The sequence below is a fragment of the Gambusia affinis genome, linkage group LG09, assembly GCF_019740435.1.
Source record: "Gambusia affinis linkage group LG09, SWU_Gaff_1.0, whole genome shotgun sequence".
NCBI classification, from domain to species: Eukaryota; Metazoa; Chordata; class Actinopteri; order Cyprinodontiformes; family Poeciliidae; genus Gambusia; species Gambusia affinis.
Genome location: NC_057876.1, coordinates 20,808,391 through 20,823,347, shown reverse-complemented (window position 1 = coordinate 20,823,347; position 14,957 = coordinate 20,808,391). Strand labels below are relative to the sequence as shown.

General features: G+C 37.2%; 1 protein-coding gene across 9 annotated transcripts in view; it reads right to left on the bottom strand.

Moving 5' to 3' along the window:
- Positions 1 to 14,957, bottom strand: part of diaph2 (diaphanous-related formin 2) — a 439,308-nt gene that overhangs the window by 317,138 nt on the left and 107,213 nt on the right. For all 9 annotated transcript variants that reach the window (XM_044127178.1, XM_044127182.1, XM_044127181.1 and 6 more), the window contains one exon: positions 6,977 to 7,116. In XM_044127178.1, the coding sequence (XP_043983113.1) occupies positions 6,977 to 7,116 (140 nt within the window). The remainder of the gene's footprint in view (positions 1 to 6,976; positions 7,117 to 14,957) is intronic.

Here is a 14,957-nt window from a genome sequence, read left to right as displayed (position 1 = left end):
CAGCAGAACAGCAGCAGTACTCACAAAGAGCTCTCCGAGGTGAGAATCTGCAACATGAATTAATGTGCTGCTGAGTATCCACATGTGTGTACGTTTCAGTCTGTGCATGAAGCCACTGTGAGACAGTGGAAAGAGCAAAATCAAAAGTTAGGTGTGCAGTCAGCTGACAGCTCACCGTGATCCCTGGATGCTTTGAAATGTCTCCCCACAGAGTAGAAAACACCAGAAATGTTTATTCCTCCTCCATTGAACGCCAAGGGTTCAGTCCTGCACAACAGTGTGCTCTTCTTACGACCAGCTGAATTTCAAAGGATCCAGTGAAACTAGATGACCAGAGCCTTTCTTTTCTAACATTTTAAAGCGTTATCAAAAACTTTGAGCTGTTTATGACTGGAGTACGTGGTTATTTTAGTACGTGGCAAAGAGAAGTTTAAGTGTGTGAATGACAAAAACACAATGTTGAGCATATCTCAACATCAATGTTGCTATTTTGTTGCAGGCAAACTTTTCATTGAATGAACGTCAGATGTCTTTTACCAGATGTGCACCAGTATTTTCGCATAATACTCAAAATGTGTCTATTCTTTGTCTTTGAAAAGGCTTTTCTTCATAGAAACAACAGCAGAACTGCAAGTGGCCATATTTTAACGACTGAAGTGACTGACTGTTTACTCAGAAATGATTTTGAAGAAGCACTTCAAATTGCATTTTTGTTTAATTTTATCTCTGATGATATTATGACACCATAACATGAAGGTATTTGTATTGAGAGTTATTAAGCTGTTCTATTTGAAAATCTCCTGGTAAACAGAATCTATTTAATCACAGAGCTTGGGTAAAATGAGACACTGAGATTGACCAACTTAAATTTTGTCATGGCAGTTTTTACAGCCCAGTTCAAATCTTTTGATCCACCCAAAAAAACTTGATTTACATGACATTTATTTCTTTTTATTTCCACTGTCAGAAAAATTTCCATTTTAAATCCCAATAAAATAAAAATTAGTTATTTCTCAGTTATTTATGCATAAGTCTGTAACAGATAAGGTTGAGTTGGAGGTTAACAGATGGTGTCATAAAAAGGAAATGAGCACACCCCTTAAAATACGCTCAAGACGCCAAGGACGTTTATGTCTCCAAAATCACTTTCACTGGCTCAAAGGAACAAGGGCAAACTTCAACTGTGAAGAAAGCTGCGAGGGGGAAAATCTAGTTAACCTGCTCGTTTCTGATTGCTTGTCACGTCCATTGTAGACATGACATAACAGTCATGCCAAATTTAACCATCAAATCAAGCTCTCTGCGACAGCACCCTGGAAAGTTAAACACAGAAATGGATTTACAGATTTATTTATTTTATTTTTTTTTCCATCCTAAAATAACGGTGAAACATTCCCTTACAAACCTCTGTGAAACATGTTCTGTAATGTTCGAATCCTTCCAGGTTCAATTCTCCTTGACAAGTGGAAAAGGAAAAACCTTTCCAGGCGATGGGGGGGGGAGGGTCGACATCGAGGGGTTTGTAATAAGAAATTGAAAGAAGAACGCTTCACAAAAAACTGTTCTCTGGCTTCTTACATGCTTTGGTTTGGTTACCTGAATGCATTCTTCATTACAAGTTTGTCTATTAATAAAAACATGATCATCATGACAGGGAATTAAACTACTTTCTTTTAAATTTTATAAGATATAAGCTATTTATTTACACTCCTGTGTCCTGAAGTGGTACTTAAATATAACAAAAGCTAACTTCATCTATTTTAAATTCATTCATCTAAATAAATTTATCTGACATGGCTTCTGATTAAGCTCCTCTGCTTCAAAATGAATATACAAGATGATTCGCTTTGATTTACCAACATCAAAAATGACAGATTTGAAACAGTATCATTCATTCATAAAGTGACAACTCATTGTAGATTCACTGAGAGTCACTAATCACGCTTTGTTTCTGTGCCAGACAAGATTTCAGGCCTGAGCTGTCGAGAGAGCAGACCCGGGAGACGTTTAGAAGCTCATACTGGTTTCAACGCTCACAACAGCAGAAGGACAGATGGATATGCTCCTTTGTGCTGGTGTTAATTGCCTGCTGTACTCACAGCAGACAGAGAAGGGCCAAAGGAGGAACAGCGAGAGATATAAGAGCCCTAGTTAGAGCTGCTACTTTTAAAAATTTGATGTCAAGAGAGCAGCTTTTCCTCCATCTTATATTTGTCGTTTATTTTACTGTATGACCTTTGGCAAAATGTACAAAACCTGATTGCAATCAAGTACGGCAATATAACTTAGGTTTGCTTTTGTTTCCAAGGTAACCTTTAATTTTTCCTTTCTTCTACAAGGGGTATTTAGGTTTCTGCAGACTTCAGCTAACCAACTGAATTATATTTTACTTGCAGTTTAGCCAGAAAGAACAACAATAAATTGCGTATTTTAAAAATATTTGGAACTATTATTGAATTGTTAAGTTTATATGAAGCTGTGTGCCACTCTAAGATTCTTACAAGAGGCAGAATCATTGCATTCACTTTTAATTTAAGACTGTTTAAATTTATATATTCTGCAAATTTTAAGAGGACAGATTTAGCAGGATACACAACTTTGCACTTTTGTTACACAGTTTGCTGCAAATGCAACTCATGAGAAACCACACAACACCTCAGTGAAACCAACCGCACTAAGCTAATGACTAAGTTAACCTATTCAACAACCACACCAGGAGTGAGCATTTCCAAATCTCAGACTCGTATCCTGCATGTTTTCAAATGTTTCCCTACTGAATACAACTGATTTAAATAAACAGGTCATTAGCAGGCTCCTGCAGAAAGAAGCGACAGGCTGATAATTCAACTATCTGAAGCAGGTGTTTGGAGAAGGGGCATATTTAGAAAATGCAGGGCGCTAACCCTTGAGTGTGATGGGTGGCTTACTCACACCTTAAGACTGTCCAATATGAATTTTTCTGGCCCTCAACACCTCTACAAAGAAACAGATTTTTTTAAATATTTAAGCCTGTTATAAATGTTCAAACTGATTTTAGTTCAAAATGGTGCAAACATGAAGCATGCAAGAAAAAAAGAGGGTCTCGCTGAAACAAGACAAATTCTTTCTTCTAACTGAGAAACTAAGATAACTTAATTTTCTATAACTTGACATTTCACTTTGTTAGAATGGATTATGAAATTAATAAAAAGAGGCTTGTAAATCTGACAGTTCTGAATTAAGCAGCGAGTCTCCACATGGCAAAATTAAAAGTGGGAAAATGAAGCCGAGGATAAATAATTGTCTGGGGAAATTTGAATGGAAAAAGTAGTGGAAAACTCGGCAGCCGAGGAAAACCAAAAGCGGAAACAGAGAAGGTAACGGACCCTCCGGGCAATGCCATCTGTGGGTGGATCAGCGAAGGCTGCGTGCCACACACCTGTGTGGGACTGCCCTGGAGATAAGGCCCACAGCAGAATGGCCACACAGCCACCTGTGCTGCCAAACAGGTGCACAGCCCAGCCAATTAAACTATTAGACAAACACAGGCCTGTGGGAGCAAATTAGCAGGCAGTGCAAACATCTGAGGGAAGACAAAAAGCAGCAGTAAGCACTCACAGTGAAGAACAACACTTTGCTAGCAAGACTTTGAGGTACGTAGACAGTTTTAGCAGCTATTATCACCAAAACAAATCATCAGATCAACTTCAGGTAAAGTTTAAATGTTTTTCAGTGTTTTTGTGACACAGGACAGATTTAACTACATAAAGGCCAGATTTAATTCCCATACATCTGAAAGAGATCAAGTTATCCACTTAATATAAGCAGACAGAGAGGCTGGACTTTATGTAAGAGGACACACCGCTTCCGACTGCAAGACAGGTCAAGAGTGTTATTCATGAAAGCTTTTACTTCAGGATAGACGGGGCAGTGTCATTAAATCAGTGTGGGATTACACAAAGGGCTGAAAGCAACTGAGACAATCATAAACACAAGAAAGAAATGAGGATGTAAGCAGAGATGCTTGGAATAATGTACCTGCAGAGCACAAAGACAATCTGAGCTAAGCTGCTAGAAAACTGCTCAGCTGAAAGGAAAGACATGTATAATGTAATTATATAAAGATGAATATGAAAATTCATAAAATTAAATTTCTATCCAGTAATTTCAGAAATTTGTCTTTTCTTCACTTTTTTATGAATAGCTTTAATAAACTTGTTTTAACTTTTGTTTCATAAACAGCTGAAAGTGTACTCTACTAAGGTAATCAGTAAAAACTTAAAAAAGAAGTGTTTGAAAGAAAATTATATTTTTAGTTAGAACTATGTTGGAAAAATGCAAGGATTTGCCAATTATTTCAGCCTCACGTTTAGTTAAAAAAAGACCAAATGTTGACATAACACCACCACCCCCTCACACGAAGGAATCCAGCATGAGCTGCTCCAGTAAGTATATAATGACAGTGCACAAAGGTTACATTAACATAGCGCAGTCAAATACAGACTTTTTGTGCGTTGTGATCCATAACAACAAAATGCATTCACATTAATTACCGGTAACCTTCTCCATGCTGCTGGAAAGTGAGTCACTTTTCCCAGGAGATAAATAAGCGGCATAAAGATAACTAAATGACCTGAGTGAGTCAACACCCACACAGTTCCCTGTGGTTACACACCTAAAGGTTGATCTCTGGCTGAACCCCACCATCTGCTGAATTTAACTCTTTCCTACAGACATCTAAAGAGGTAAAGCCTTTTATACACATCTGCAGGGCGACCCCAACCTCGGTGAAACACCCTTGTTACAAGGCCGTTAGACATAAAACATACTAAAAAATAAATAAACTGAAAGAAAAAAAAAAAAAAAAAAAAAAAAATCACCTGAATCTCCATATTATGTTAAAGATATACAGCTTCAAAAAGATTGTAAAATAACCTGTTTACTTATATAAAGAGTGTTGTTTCCTATGCACATTTTAATGAAGGTTAAACTGCACCAATTAAAAAGAAGAAGTCAGTTTAGCCACTTCAAGAAGTTAACTGGTAGGGATGTCCCAGATTAATCTCAAGTATTGGGTTGACATCTAAATTAAGACATTATTAAATGATCAGTATCGGATACCCTGGCTAAACTCAGATAAAAATCCCAGGTGCTTGTATACCGTCTTTGATTTTACTTCAGCTCATCTTCAACCAGTGAGTTTTACAGCAGCATTTAAAACCATATTTTTGTGGGGACACTCAAAAAAAAAAAAAAAAACAGGTCAAAGTATAGCGATTAGATAAATGTGTTTTTCACTATTCACCTGTCTGTCGCACTGCAAAAACACAAAATTTTACAAAGTATTTTTGGTTTAGTTAACAGACCAAATATGAAATAAACCAAAACTAAAATACAAGTATGTAATCAGCATGATGTTGGAGATTGTTTTAAGTCAATAAGTCCTTAATATTAATTAAAAAGCATTAGTTATAAGTAAAATATTCTGCCTTAAAACCAATACTACTTCTTCAAAGTTATGTCTGTTACAGGTGACAAAATGTCAGGACATTACAAAAATATTTAAAGTGAATAAACCCCACATCTGACAGCACATCAATGCTGTCCTGCAGAAACTCAATCTATGGCAGTTCAGCCAAATGTACCAGACATACTGCAGTATCAAATTTAAACTTAGTATTATGAACACAAGGTCTTCATTTAAAGAGTTAATTTCCAAGAAAACCCAATTAAAAACATTATTCTGAAGTTTTAAAAGTTTAGTGTGTTGTTTTAGCTCTGTTCAAAAGTAATTAAACAGATGTCTTCTCATTATGCAGTGTTTTAATCATGTTTCAGTTAGTACAATCACCAAATAGAGATATCAGCTTTTTGAAAACTGGTAATAAATCTACTTTAAACAATCAAAACCTGGTGCACATTTTCTCAGTTTATGAAGATTACTATGTCCAGATGCTCCATAAAAAGAAGTATCCCATCAGGGAGTAGAATGGTCTGAAACAATCCAATATGAAAGAGGAGAAAATTGGGACAAACAAAAGAGCTGAAACTGATCCGAGCGAAAAAGGAAAAAAAGAAAAAAAATCATACTTAATAGGAAAGTGCCATCCTGAGAGAGAATATCATTAAATGAGTTTCACAGTCGTGGATAGGGTATCTACAGCTATAAGACATGTCTAATTTGCAGCAGCGGTCTTGCTTAAGGATACTTCTTGTTCCCAAGTCTTATGAGAGACAAGTTGCTGGAAGAAGAAAATGGTGTGAACATGAGTAAGAGGAGAAAGAGGAACCCAGTGAAGTGGGTGTAACATTAGACGGCTGGACTACAGAAAATTTGGTGTTCTAGCTAAATAAATAATACCTCGCAGCACTTCTCAAGGCTTTCACTGAACACCTTTCGACGACTGGGATAGACTCAATTTGTGGTTAGAGCAACAAATGGGAGAAAGAAAAACACACATTTATGCTCTCTTGAGACGAGCACGTTTGACCATTTTAATTGGGGTGACCGCTGCCAGTCAAACAGGAAAAGAAGGAGAGGCCTGCTGCACAAAGAGTGGGAGTAATTTTATTAAGTCGAGTTATTTCGTGGGTCAAATATCAGTACGCACTAATGCACGGTGGTGGTGAAAATAAGCAATTTTATTTTTACATGGATAACTGCCTTGTGGATTACACTGGAGTCATTTCACTGCTCAGTACCAGACTAATAACATAATATTTTTTTCCCCAACTCACAGAACAAAATAGAAAATCTGGTCCCAGTCGGTGTATAGCAGCATTTTTCATCCATGCAGGTTATTTCCAGCTTTGTTTCTCCTCCCAAAATTGTTCATTTCTCTGGTTAAACAACCCAAACAAAGCGATTTATTCAAGGAGTTGAAATATTCATGGTGCCAGAGGTGTTCTGATTAATTTAAATCAATCAAAATTTCCCAGCGATCGAGATGAGTGAAGGAACAATTATCCTCTGGTGATAAAACCTCTGGTTACCAACCTGACAGGGTTACTGGTGAGAGACACTCTGAGGGACTCCAGGCAGTTGAGCAGCTTGTCGTCCATGATGCCAGATCGTAGCTCATGGACGTATTCTTGGGACGAAAGGGTGCACTCATGCTTGCTGTTACGTAGCCCACCCTGTAAAGTAAAACACAGCATGATTAGATTAAGACTTTGAACTAGAACATTATCGGTTATTCATAAAAACTGTGCTTATATGCTGTCAGGCGTTATAATTTAACATCAAGGACAGTCTCAGTTACATATATGGGCTGAGGCATCGCTCCCTAAACAATAACCATGGTGCAACTATGATGTTTTGTAAAAATATTCATAACAGATAATATTCTTCCTATTTTATAGGAATGTATTATACTTATGCTTTAATGCAACAGACCAAAGTAGTGAATAATTCTGACACACGGTTTTGTTTTCAAATTGTGAACATGTCCCCTTATCTTGTCATCACCTTTAATGAGGCTTTGTGCTAGAGAATAGCTTATGCACAGTATGATGCTGCCACCATCAAGTTTCACCCTGTGGATGGAGTAAGGCATTTTGGGCAACATTAAGGTCATGGATGTCCTAAAAGGGCAGATTGTGGCAGAATGTACCAATAAAACCTTTTAACAAGTTGTTAAAATATTAATAAATAGCATTTGATGAGTAGTTTTAAACATTAAATACTGAACATCTTTTCATGTTGATGTAATTTGGCAGTATACAGATAAACACTGCTTTCATTTGACTGATAATATTTAAGTACACAAACGTTATCTGGAAGGTTCAATTCACGTGGCCAGCTAGAATGTAAAGGGCCACATAAAAAGTGACGGCTGATTGGATTTGGCCTCCGGGCCTTTAGTTTGACACGTGTGCCCTAAGGGGACATGGGTAAAGAGAAAAGAAGAAAAGTTGGTGCATGTGTGCTCAGGTGAAAAATTTAAAAATAGACAAGCAATATAATTTGCCATGTTTTCCTTCAGTTTTTGGATGACATTGTCTGATGTATTTAGTGTTTTTAATTCTCCTACAACCATACTCCTAAAGTAGTCTGAGTTTCTGTTTGGCTTCCAAGAGTACTTTGTGTGCAGGAGGAATCTACTTTTCTTTTATATTTATTTACCCCCTTTGGGGTTTTGTAAAATGATTGTTGCTTTTCATTTGAAAAAAAAGTCAAGTTTATTTGCTAAGCATTTTCACAGACAAAACCATGACAAAATGATGTACTGAAAACCAATAAAATAACTACTAAAGTTAAGTGCCAATAAAAAACAAAGAACACAGAATAAAACACACATATAAAACCTGCTTTAAAAAAGAAAGGCAGTTTTAACTGTTTTTTTTATTTTTTTAATGCAGCTATAGAGTAAGCTGTGAGGTTTGGCCTTCATGAAGAAATTATTTTTTTTTTCCCCAATAGTTCATAAACCTCTGAGGCATTTACAGAACAGAACTGAGATTAAATAGTTGACTATTTTCTCATTACATGACTGGTGAAGGCAACTTGAAATCCTGGATTTTATTCAGGGGTGTCAGAGTAAAGGGCACACTTAAAATTTCTATTTAATCAAATACAACAAGACAAATTACTGAACATGCTGACTATTTTCTCCTTTTAATGTTAATCAGCAAAGACTAATCCTGGACTCTGCCACCAGAGCCAAAGACAGGCTCCACCGGCAATCTGCATCAGCTTCCGCTTCAAGTAAATGGATTCTTTTGTTTAATATCCACTGGGAAGTGCTTCTACGCTGATGTTTACACAATGAGACCAGTGGTGGCACCACACACATTCAACTCAAACACATAAACACCAACTCCCTGAGCACACAACAAAGCCCACTTTAGACTATACATTGATAAATGGATCGACTCCAACGTCACTAAGTGATTGAATCGATTGTTGGCTCCAGCGTTACTTGCAGGCACTCAAACAGGGCTCAAAATGAAAAAAAGTTTTGCGTGGAAAAGCTTTACATTTCTGCCCCTCCACAAACATCACAAACATCTCAGGAAATTTGATAATTACTGGATGATTTTGATAAAATTACCTAGTTAGGCAGAAGTTGGGTCTCAGTACCAAAGAAAACACATGAGGAAACTCACTGCTGAGACTCCATCACATTATCCTGAACCAGACACCCTGGCATAAGGAACGCGGCTGTATTCATTCTTGTATTGCTGGTTCCCTACAAAGTGAGCTGTGCTAATAGGCAGTTTGGGAGGTAATAAGCTAGCTCATTTATCTGGAGAAAAGAGAGACCTGCTGTTCTGCTGCAATGCACAGTCAACATAAATGACTTTTTTTGTGTGTGTGTGTTCATGAAAAAACGGAGGGATTCGAACAGCAAGCCACAAATCTTGGTCTTTTCATGCAAGCTGAGCTTGGTCATTGACCAAATGATATAAAAATATATTTCTTTGAAAATGGTGATGTAAAATCTGATTTTTAAAATTATCACCAAAGCGTGATTCATGCACTCAGGAGAAAATGTGGCATGCAGCTTAACAGCTTATTGCTGTGGCTATATTAGTTCTCAAGTACTAAGATGAATATTATGCAAAAGAATAAACAAGAAACTAATTTCAGATTTCACAACAGATTTCTGTCAACAACAGGAAATTTGCTGCATATTTATGCCTTACAAAATTCAAGTAATTTTAGTATTTACAGCTCAGAATAGCTGAGTATATTAGAGTCATTTAGAGGAAAAGAAAGTGGGCCAAAGGTAAAACTACACAATCTCTAGAAAACCTTTAATTTTGATACTATTGCTGAATATTGTAATGGTGATATTGATTTCAATTAATCCACATTTTTCTGACATTTTCTTTCCCTCCATCTCAATGATCCCCCACTGTCAATTTCAACATCTCAGCTACTAAAAATAGCACATCAAGCATCAAATATAGTATCTGCATGCAGAATTTCAGTGCAGGACAGACATATTCTGAAGATGACTGCAGCATATTGATATATTGTGCAGCTCAAATCTGAATTTTTTTTTCTGTTTTGGGTTTATTTCACCCATAGACCCCTTGACAGTTGCCTTCGATATTTACTGAGGCTGCAAAGTCAATCATAAACACACCATGTTTGCAATATCAATGTTGCAGATAATGGTTCAGAATGCTCTACGTATTCTTGCTTTATAAGCTGAAAACATATTTGGTTAGAGAAGAATAAAATGACAAACTATATTGCTATGTGTGTATGCTGTTTCACATATTATGCTTGAAATACCAACTGATATAACAAATAGTAAAATCCTTTGACTCATTATGTGAATCATAACTGGACCAAATATTTAGTCCAAAGATGTCTCTTGCTGACAGATTGGATAAAAGATATTGTTAGTGAAGTCTATCCAGTAGTTAAAATATATATTGTCCAAATTGTCTACGCAATCAAAGGCTGCAGACATCGGATTCATTGAAGAGGTATAAAAAGTGCTCCTTAACATAGGAAATTACTTGTGTCATATCCAATAATACTACAAACAGGGGAAAAATGCTGCTGAAGTAAAAGTTATTTATCCTCAAGAAACATCTTGGAGTGAAACACTTCTGAATTTAGCTGCAGTTGTACAGTAAGTAGTTTCTTTCATCATACTTAATGTCATCATTTTTGTTTCACTTTAAATAGGTTCAATACCAAAGCAGAGAACAGAGGAGGAGAAACATACCAGAGCTTTAATTTTTAAAGATGGTAAGAGCAAAAGTGCATAAAGAACTAAAGACAACTTTTGCAGTCCTTGGGATTATTTTTCTATGGATGTCATAGTAGTATAACGTTTGTGTGTAAAGAGTAATACCTTTCAAATTATTTTGGTAATTTTCCTCATACTTAATATTATCTGAAGTCTTAAAAACAGACATGTTATAAGTCTGGAGGCAATGTAGAAACTGTATTATAGAGACTCATTGTGGGTATTGATTTGCAGGATGAACTTGAGACAAAATCGAAAGTTTCTTAAAATCCTACATTATTGATTTAAACATTTTGTCAAGATGCCAAAGGCCCAGTAATCTATTTTACATAAAGATTTTAATCAGTAGTGCAGACTCTGTGTACACAAGTTTTTATACTAAAATATCTGAGTGCTTCGCCAATTCACAACACAATAACCTCAAGTTAACAGAAAGGTCCGACTTAATATTAGATCAAATTTGAGTCAGTGTTTCAGAATTAGTTTTAATTTTGTAACTGGATTAACTGATGATATTAAACCTATTGCTTTAATTAATATTCTTTTCTGAAACTTCTGCTCCTGACAAATCTTGCTTCGTTAAACCTAACAACAAAAGCCTTCCACTTTGCAGTACTAAGTAAAACAAATAACTGTTGGGATAAAAGGCAGGTGAACAAATTAATAAAAAAGTCAACAGTTTCAAACTTTTCATTCCTGAATGTGCCTGATTTATGAAGGTTTTTTCTAACCATACAGGTAATGGGTCGTTAAAGGCGAATGCGTTTCTAAACAAATACATTTATCTTTCTACTTCTCCACAGTTCCCAGCAAACGTTTCACGATGTCCAGAAAAGCTTGAGATCTGGTTTCAGCACATGATCTGACCTCTGGAAACTGAAGACTTTGGCCATAAACTGCTTTTTTATGCTCTGAGCACAAATCAATGGACTCCATTGGGGTAATATCAACATTACACCACCATACTGGCAGCGGAGAAACTATCTGGGGAACAGGAGGGGAAGTGGAGCAGTCGCTGGCTGGCCTCTAAGTAATAAAAGGCTTTTTCTCTGACTGGTTCTGAAACAATGGTCAACCTGGAGAAAAAGTACAAGACTAAATCAAGAGGAGAATCATGTGAGCGAGTATTGATGGATGACTAAGAAAAGCCAAAGAATAAACAGCAAGAAGACATAGAAAAGGTAAAAAAAAAAAAAAATTAAAATAAAAGATAACTTAGGGAATAAAGGGCAGGGCAAAGACCATCAGGAGACTGTAAACTCAACGGCAGAGGAACGACTTGAGTCTCATCTACTGCAGCTTATTGAATCCCCTGTTTGTCGATAACAGTATTTCCTGCCAAAGAAAATAGTGTTGGGAGCAATTACTTCAGTGAGCCTGTCAATTTCATTTTGGGGGGTTAGAGGTGCATCACGGACCCTTTCCTCCTTCGCTTCCACCCTCGTGCCCCCGCCCCCACGTTCTGTCTACGCCGTGGGGAGTGACATAGTGTCTCGCCGTCTATCGAGGGAGGAGCAGGGAGACGATGCCAAGTCGGCTGCTCCTCAACATGTCATCTTCACCTGTAATGAGCCTGTAACAGGCTTCCTCACTGCCCAGTGCTCAGCCCACTCAGGCTGACTGATAGATACATTATTCAGGTTCTTTGTCAGCTTAGTGGAAAAGCTCATAAACAGTAACAAGTCTGGGCCGGATGCTCATGCAGAGATCCAGCAGATGTTGCTTTCCATAGCGGTAGGCTCTCTTTCTGCTGCTGACAACTGTCAAAATATTGTTTTTGCAGCTCTTTTTTTATCATGATTTATAGTTTAATTATTCTACTTATCATTTCAACAAATTCTGCTTGGATATTTTGTAACAAATTAGCACATAATTATAAAGTGGAAGGAAAATACAAGGTTTTGAAATTTATTTTGAAAGAAAAATTAGAAAGTGCTCAGCTGCCTTTGGCCTTAAACTCCTAAGTAAAATATATTTTTAAATCAATTATCCAAAAATGTGAAGAGAATGTTGCACCTGAAAACCTAGCAGGACACAGCCGTCTATCTAAACTCAAAACCTCGGAGTGCAGAGCTTTAATCAGAGAAGCTCAAGGCCTAAGGCACCTCATGAGAAACGTCAGAGATTTACAGTCAGGTGAGAAGATCTGAAGACACAAAAACAACTTTTAGTCTTCCTCTCTTCAAATCTGGCTTTTATGGAGGTGTGGCAAGAAGAAAGCATGCGCTGAACAAAAACCTAAGAAGTTAAGTTTACCACATGGCATGTGAGTGAAATACATAGAGAAATGTCTTCCCTTGATAAATATAGACCGCAGCAGTGAAACACTGAATCTAGACCTAATCGAGTCTGCTGCAACACAAAACACGTGTTCACCATCCTCCAGACCAAGAAAGTCAAATGAAAAAGTTTTAAATTACTGGAGAAAGATGATTATCAGCTCTGTGTGTGTAATTAATGAAAATTACAAGAGCACCCACAGCTCGGTGTAAAAATAATACAGATAGAATCTTGGCAATTAGAGGATATCAAGCTGCATGATTGCCACGTTACAACTTAATTTCCTGTTCATTAGCGACTGACGGATAGGTTGATAGAAAAGATAGCACAAGAATGGATAACAGACATGAGACAGGTAGAACGGTGCGTCACATGACTCGCCCTTTAGGAAGGTATAAGGAAAGTAGCCAAAGTGATTGAATAAGGAAATAAGCATTACATAGGATCCTCAAGAGACCAAAGTTAAAGGCGTTGCGGTGTAAAAATGAGTATTCCTGCGTTTAACACAATCTAAAGTCTGGCGTGTAAGCGTGACAGCATTGACGGTAAAGGTCAACGGGAACACGGATCAGTTGAGATGCTGCTTGGCTGGACAATGAGTTTTGCTAAGCCCCCCTTAAAGGACAGAGTTCTGCTGCTGGCAGATAAGACATTTCATCTCGCCACCAGGCTGCGGGGCTCCCAGCACAGTGGGGGATTTCCCAGCAGACCATGTGGCAAAGCATTTCATCTCTTTCTGTCATCATCCATCTACAATTCAGTCCTTTTACTTCTTTCTTAATTTTTTTTCCCCCTTCTGTCTCTCGGTATATCTATAGTGCGGTGTTTTTGAACCTCGGATGACAGCTACAAAGAAATACGCGTTTATCTGCTCACACCAGGGGCTTTTTTCCTCCATTTTTCTCCTATTTATTTTCTTTTCCATCTTCTTATTCTTTTGGTCAGGAAGCAGAATCAACAGCTAGCACTATTCTTCTACGTTTGTGAAACTAGTAGTTGCAGATATCAGGGATAATTTGGCCTCCAACACACACCAAATAAACACGTTGCTACCATTATGCTATGTGTCTTGACAACTTCACAGCAAAATGACATTAAAACTAGAGACCAAACCAAAGAAAACAAAATGCAGGAGTAGTCAGGGCATTGTGTTATCTGTTTGAGAGCAAGCGTAAAGCAACGATGACAACTACTAAGGACATATTGCCAATAGCTTGTAAGGGCAATGCAATCATTCGCTGCCATTTGAATGTTGTAAGGGTGTGCATGCATGAAAGGTCAGGCTAAATACAAAGCTTTAGTCTTTGTATTTAGTGTTATTTATTCAACAAATAACACTGTACTAGTGATATTTGTTCAAAACAGTTCAAACAAGGGTGGAATAAGCGTGAATGAAATGTGAAAATTGTAAAGCTTTATAACAAAAAAGAGATTACTTATTTTGCTAAAAATTTAAAAAGAAAAACGTTAAAGTAATCACAAGAAACAAAATATCATTTGCATTCTTTCAGTCACAGGAGGTGAGAGCAGATCTGGACATGCAAAAGGTAAATTACTGCCAGGGGCTGGATGACACCTTTTAAAAAAGCACTTTCTTATTATAGGTTTCCTAATAAGCATCACTTTCACAAATCAAAGTTGTGCTAAAAGGTAGCAATTTGGCCAATTTTGCAATAACCCATCTGAACCTGGTCTGAAACAGCAGTACAGTGGCCCCCTAACTCACATGGGTCACAGACCACAGCCACCGTCAAATAGCTCAAATTCATACATATTTTAAAAATGCCTATAACTGCCTATTTAATCACCAAATACACCCTAACATGCACGCCTACACACAGTGAAAACATTCTTAGCATTAAAACAGAAGCTAAAATAGACAGTCTTCCTTATATCTGCTCATGGGAAACGGCTAACCAGCGCCAAAGAAAACACGCTGTGTTCTTGGATTGGCTGATTTATGCACCAAGGTATTTAAGATTATAA